At 33.3% G+C, this 6,656-nt stretch overlaps 1 protein-coding gene across 2 annotated transcripts; it reads right to left on the bottom strand.

Annotated features, from left to right (window-relative positions):
* Window positions 1-2,122: 2,122 nt before the first annotated feature.
* LOC145329298 (uncharacterized) lies at window positions 2,123-3,949 on the bottom strand. 2 transcript variants are annotated; one of them, XM_080173359.1, is made up of 3 exons: window positions 3,813-3,924; window positions 2,804-2,890; window positions 2,123-2,767 (listed from the first exon to the last, which is right to left on the bottom strand). In XM_080173359.1, exons 1-3 carry the CDS (start codon window positions 3,867-3,869, stop codon window positions 2,258-2,260), a joined length of 654 nt encoding a protein of 217 aa, XP_080029485.1. In that variant the 5' UTR covers window positions 3,870-3,924; the 3' UTR covers window positions 2,123-2,257. The 2 variants fall into 2 exon arrangements, with proteins under 2 accessions (XP_080029485.1, XP_080029484.1); XM_080173358.1 differs by having other exon boundaries at window positions 2,123-2,890; window positions 3,813-3,949.
* Window positions 3,950-6,656: the final 2,707 nt, after the last annotated feature.

The following is a 6,656-nucleotide window of genomic DNA, read 5'->3' as shown; positions in this document are numbered from 1 at the left end:
TTGACACATATACAAATATGATATAAAATAAGATTATTCAAACTTATTTTTTTAAAATATTTTTAAAAATTATGTATCTTTTACGTGTATAGTTTTCATTCTTTTCATTTTAATTAAATAAAAATTATTTAACTACATTGTAAATAAGTCACTTTGTGAAAACACTCTTTCGGAAATCATAAAAGATTGAAATGAAACAAGAAATCTTATTGGTTTAACTTTAGCAAATGTGTTTTATTGTATTATGTTAAATTTTTTACTGAAATTGATTGTTTAGAAAAAAAATTATTTCCATCGAACAGAGTAGAGTTTTTTTATTATTGTATTGATATAAACTGAATCATATAAAATTGTTCTGTAAGAAACAATTTAACCCTAAACTAAAAGTTGCTTTTGCTTCCGTCAAAATGATCACAGCAACATATAAAATTAATTTTTAAATCCCCCCAAAAAAGTTTATTGGGGACTTAATTCAAATTTAAGCTCTGCAGTCTGTTTCTACTGGTGTCATAGTATATTTTTGATATATGATTAAGAAATAGGTTAAAAACAGTTTAAATACAAGCCTATTTATTGAAGTTTACTTTTGTCTACTCTTAATGTCCCGTTTTTAGGCAAAAGATCCCACTGTGAGGGGGCCAAGCGCTGCGGCTAGGCAGGCTAGGGAGCCGAGCGCTGCGGCCAGAGTCCATAGTTCGCTGTCGAGGGGAAGGGGGGTGGGTACTTAAATTTTCAAAGTAGAAAAAAAATTTCTAAGAGGATAATACCAAACATTTATATATACAAGCATAGCATTTCTAACAAAAATCGACATGGAACCACACTATTAGCAGAGCTGGATCTTTAAATCAATTGAATGGTGCGCGGGGAGATATAGCGCACCATTGAAATGATTTAAAGATCCATCTCAGATTTACTTTTTAATCATGACCCGCGACCGTGGCTCAACACGTCGCGCCTCTGCTCGTCGTCGGGGAGTTGATAGGTTCAAATATCGGCCTGACACTAAAGACATTTTAAAAGTTTCCCACTGCTGTTATGTCAGGTGCACGACATAAGTATTTAGAGCGAATGCCTTGACCATTAAACAGGCGCTACTCATAAACATGCAATCAAAAGTTTGGTTGTCTGCTGGATGTTAAATAACCTAATATCCTTGGGTGTCAGATTATCGCCTCCATTACAAGCGGCTATTGATACGGCCATTTGACGTGATGCGTTTTTGTTATTATGAATAATGATGTAATTAATCATTGACTTTTTAAAAAAATATTGTTATAATATTTTGATCATTATATTAAGAACGCCGTTGCTCTACAACTAATACTAAAATGTGTCCAATACTTTCGTGCGCCCCTTAAATCTAAAGGCTTTGGTTTCGATGGACGAAAATCTGAATTGAAAAAGCATAAAACCATCCAATTACGTATTTCAATCGGTTTTAGTAATAAGAAAGATCTCAAAGAACAAAAAACAACATTACTTTTTTAAAAAATAGTATGACTATTCTCATACATCTTTATGTCCATAATATATGTATAACTAGCGGTTAAACCCCCCTAGAGGCCTCTAGGGGCACTAAAGGGTGGGGATGGCAAGTCGCCACGTCCCACCACTTTAAATTTTAGTTTTAAAAAGAAAAAGTGAAAAAAATTAGGAAGGAGGTAATTTTTTCCTTGGGAGGGTTTTGGTATTCTCCCCAAAAATAGTAATTAACCCTCCCATGACCTACGAGAAGCTATCCTGTAAAGGAGAATTAAATAGGTTGACCGGTCAGCGAGATCCTTCGGTACACACAAACAGATAAACTATAAGGATATTGTTTATGAGCTTTGATTGTTTGGACTTGACTTTAACAATGTCCATATTACATTCAATTTCTCATTTTAAAAAATCTTTGAAAACAGTAAAAGTGTCTGACTATGAAGTCAGAAAAAATTAACAATTAACCAATGAGAGGCCGCTATATATTTTACCATTGTGAATACTGGCTTCTCATTGGTTAATTGTTATTTTTTCTGACGTCATAGTCAGACACTTTTACTGTTTTCAAAGATTTTAGCATTACGGATTGACAGACAAAGTGAATTATAGAGTAGCTTCGTTACTAAGAATAATACAGTTTACATTTTTATAAATTTTATTTCAATTTGAAACATGAATGAATGAATTTGGTATAATGCAAAAAGAGTTGTATGAGTTCTCAACTCTCAAATCTAATATTCTATACAAATAAATTTGTATTAAGATGAAATATTCAACCCCAGTAGTATCCACGGCCGTATCCGTAGCCGCCATATCCGTATCCGTGGCCATAACCGTATCCACGGCCGTAGTATCCACCATATCCGTAGTAGGCATCGGCATCAGCCTCAGCGGTGGGGGTGGCGTCAGCGGATCTCTTTCCTCTGTAGTAGCCATAGCCGCCATATCCGTATCCACGGCCGTATCCGTATCCGCCATATCCGTAGCCACCATATCCACGGCCATAACCATATCCGTAGTAGGCATCGGCATCAGCCTCGGCAGTGGCGACAGCATCGGCTTCAGCAGACCTCTTTCCTCTGTAGTAGCCGTAGCCGCCATATCCGTATCCACGGCCGTATCCGTATCCGTAGCCTCCATATCCGCGGCCATAACCGTATCCGTAGTAGGCATCGGCGTCAGCTTCGGCGGTGGCAACGGCATCAGCATCGGCATCGGCAGATCTCTTGCCTCTGTAGTAGCCGCCATATCCACCATAACCACCACGGTATCCACCATATCCACGGTATCCACCATATCCGTATCCACGGCCATATCCGTAGTAAGCATCGGCGTCAGCCTCGGCGCTAGCCTTGGCGTCAGCTTCAGCAAGGGCTGCGGCAGCTCCGAAGATAACCAAAAGTGCCTAAACAAAAAAATAAGATCAGATTTTAAGAAAAAAATGCCTTAGATTTGGAAATAGTTAAATGGTAGATATAGGGTTTTAGAAGTAATTGATATCAAAGTTTTTTTAGATGCCAAAAATATGAGAAGAAAAAAAACAATTGCTTGATAATCTTAATAACTGTCATTAAATTGGTGAGAAAAATAAAATTTGATCATTAATCTTTAAATGAACAAGTACTTAATCTAAAAATCTATTTCTTTGGTGTTCAATCACTTTCGCGAACACTAAAAAGTAAAATATGTAAAATCTGAATGATTACTAAAAGCTAAATATCAATTAATCATAAACTGATGTAATAGCAAAAGCAATCATGATATAAAAAAACGATTCATTATAAGGGTTTATAAAAGCCAAGATAATTAAAAAAATTTTAGCAGTAAAATATGGTTATTTTATTATGCATTGAAATCTTTCATGTCTTATAATTTGAAATTAAGCACCATTCCTAATATAATTGGGGTTTTTGTAAAAAGCTTTTTGACAATTTTGTCATTTTATCTGATTTTGGCGGGCTTTTTCAAATTGTGCTGTTAACATTTATAAGGAAAGCATGGCACATATTTCTTTTTTGCTTTGTCTTAATATCTTATATTACTTTGATTTGCTTTATCTAAGAAATAAAATAATTAATGTCATTTAAGCTAAACTTAGATATAAAATGAAGAGTCTAGAGAAAATTGATATTTTTTAAGAGTTGAATTTAGAATTAAAAAATATATTTTTCCAGCATCTATAAAATTTACTTAAAGAATGTCATCTAACTTAGTATTTGAAAAGAAAACTTTTTAAGATTAAACTTCTACACAGTTACTAAAAAGTTCTAAATTGTAAAATTTGAAAGAACTAAAATTGTTGTGTAATTATGAAAATAATGTATTACCAAATATTTCATCTTGTGAGGACTAGATGAGCTAGTGAACTGAGGATTGAATTCCATTCAACCATTTTTATACTAAAAATTTCAGACCATTTTTTCGCGCGGCGTCGTCCCCTGGCTTGTTGTAGTAGCCAGTGGCGTCTCGTGCACAATTTCCATATTTGGTGCGGGGAGCACCTGATTTTCTTTCCCCCCCCCCCCCTATCCATACAAATAATGGTCCCGGGGCCACAATAACCCTGTCAGTCAGTCCCGCCCTACCCCCCGTCGAGTGGGGCTCTTTTTTTAGCTGAGACATTTTCCGTGTTTTTTTTTGGTTGTATTAGCCGGTAACAGTGGGAAAAAACAGAGTTTTAAACGTAATATTTTTTTCTAAATAAATTTTGAACTTTAAAATGTACTCTTGCTACTTTTCTTTTTGAAATGTATTTGTTTTAAAATAAAATATATAGAAACCTACATATACAATTTATAGCCTATAACGAGTGATAAACTCTAAAAAAATTACCCAAACGACCATTACACAATTGGTAAAGCAATTTAGATTTTCCAATTATTCTAACACTGAAAATGAAATTATCATCATCCTTATTGTGTATCATCATTCCCATATAAACAACCCCTTAAATAGTGGATGTAAATATTCATTTATTTCCCTGGTATCTCATTTATATCCCTGGTATGATTTTAGAAGATTTTTAATTTTTTTGGAAGATTTTATAATTTTTATTAATTGCTAAAAGAAAGAAAATAATAATATAAATGATCATAGCCGGGAAATAAATGAAAATTAAAAACCAAAATTAAACCACATTTTAGCATAAAAAAATGAGTTTTATGTTTAAATGAGAATGATATTCCTGTCCAGTTTTTTGTTTAGGAATGAATATTTCTTACCCTCGTGAATAAATGATGACCTATCGGTCCATCATTTATTCCCTCGGGTAAGAAATATTCATTCCTAAACAAAAAACTGGACAGGAATACCCCATTTACAACTCAAGTTTAAGGAGTTATTTTTTCCTAAAGTTTCATAAATTAATATAAAGTACTTTGAAACTAATGTAGAAAAACACCATTTAATGAATTAAAATTAAATTAAAGATTATAGCAATCTTGTTTTAAAATTTGATTACGTTTCTTTATAACAATATATTAATAAATTTCGCCAAATTAAAAAAAATACCATATGTTGAAATAAAAAGCATTTCGATTTTTTAAGGATCCAGAAAATTTGCACTGTGAAGCTGCGCGACTGTGCGCGTTGTTAATTGTGATTGAGAAGGGATATGCTGATGTGTGCTTCATGCCTCACCAGCGAGAGAGAGAGAGAGAGAGAGGGCTTTCACCTTGCTTTACTTATGGCACTACGATGCGCTTTGATAATTAATAAGGGTGCCACATTGTAAATATTTTCAGAAAACCCGTAAAATATCAAACTAAAATCTTCCAACATTGCGGTACATAAAGCTCTAAGGTTTGCTATAAGAATAAACAAGGGTGCCACATTGGTAATATTTTTTAGATAACCATAAAATATCAAACAAAAATTCTAACATTGCGAAGGTTAAATATGCACCAAGCTCTAGAATTTGATGTAATAATTAACAAGGGTGTCACATTGGTAATATTTTTAGAAAACCTGTAAAATATCAAACAAAATTCTTCCTTGGCAGATGAAATATACATGCACAAAGCATTACAATTTGCTAATATCTATAATACAAAGTAGAACGATGTCTGTCTGTCTGTCCGGCTGTCTGTCTGTCCGTCCGTCCGTCCGTCCCTTAAGATCTCGGTAACCACTGAACCGATCGGATTCTACTCTTCAAGGAAAATACCTACTGGTCCTTTGTTGGTTTAGGCTATTTTCTTGGGGGGTGGGACACCCCCAACCCCCCTAAAAACAAAAAATCTCTCCCCCATTTTTTTTATTTTTTTTTGTAGGGGATTTCCTTAGTAAAAATTTTTTATCACCTCTTGGGGCAAAGCCCCTAGAGGCTAGGGGCGAAGCCGCTAGTATTTAATAAGGGTGTCACCCTGTGAATGTTTTCAGAACACCCATAAAATACAAAACTCCTCATAAATTTTCAGTCATAATCAGCATATTCATCCTTTCCAAAAAACTGTGTGAAAATCTTTGAACTTATAGGCATTTAGAAAAGGATTACTGATATATCTTTGAAACCTTGAAAGATAAATAATGTTTTCTGAGAATAAAAAATAATTTTCTTTTGCAGACATATAACACAAAAAAATCTTTATTTATTAGCAAAGATACACTAAAATTTGTCTGTCAGTCCCTAATGTGATTTTCTTTTATTGTCTGCTATTCAAGATTTACAGCTAAATAATTATATTTCATTGTATCTTCATTGTGACAGTCATGCTACAAAATATAAATATCAAAAAATATAAAAAAATATGTGTGAAAGGTTTGATGATTAATTTTCAATAAATTTATTCTTGTTTCATATATTTTGCTATCTGGAATGATGAGTGGTTACGTCAATAGCATCTAGAGGCTCTGCATTGAAGAAGCAGATAGGAGCTATAAAATAGTTTAAAACCATCTCAAAACTTAAATCTGAAAAAATAAAGTAGCTTAAAATCATCACAGGACCTATGCGAAGCCTACATGAAATATTAAACCTAATAAGGTCTGTAGATAGTGAACATCTTTCAGACAAAAAAATACTAATTTTTGTAATAGGATATATGATTAGCGATATATTATCCTATAATGTAAAAACTTTATATCAAATAATAAATAAATTTTCCTCTCTCTTAATCCCTGGATACATATTTACTGCACTACAGACATTTATGGCAACATTTTTTTACCCA

Source organism: Acartia tonsa, chromosome 10 (genome assembly GCF_053477335.1).
Source record: "Acartia tonsa isolate MP-2025a chromosome 10, ASM5347733v1, whole genome shotgun sequence".
In the NCBI taxonomy this organism is placed as follows: Eukaryota; Metazoa; Arthropoda; class Copepoda; order Calanoida; family Acartiidae; genus Acartia; species Acartia tonsa.
This window is presented reverse-complemented; position numbering and strand designations above follow the sequence as displayed.

Coding starts and splice junctions, on each gene's coding strand:
- LOC145329298 (XM_080173358.1), bottom strand. CDS start 3,869: ATGGAATTCAATCCTCAGTTCACTAGCTCATCTAGTCCTCACAAGATG. Junction 2,891..3,812: donor CTCACAAGATGAAATATTTG/GTAATACATTAT, acceptor TTTTTTGTTTAG/GCACTTTTGGTTATCTTCGG.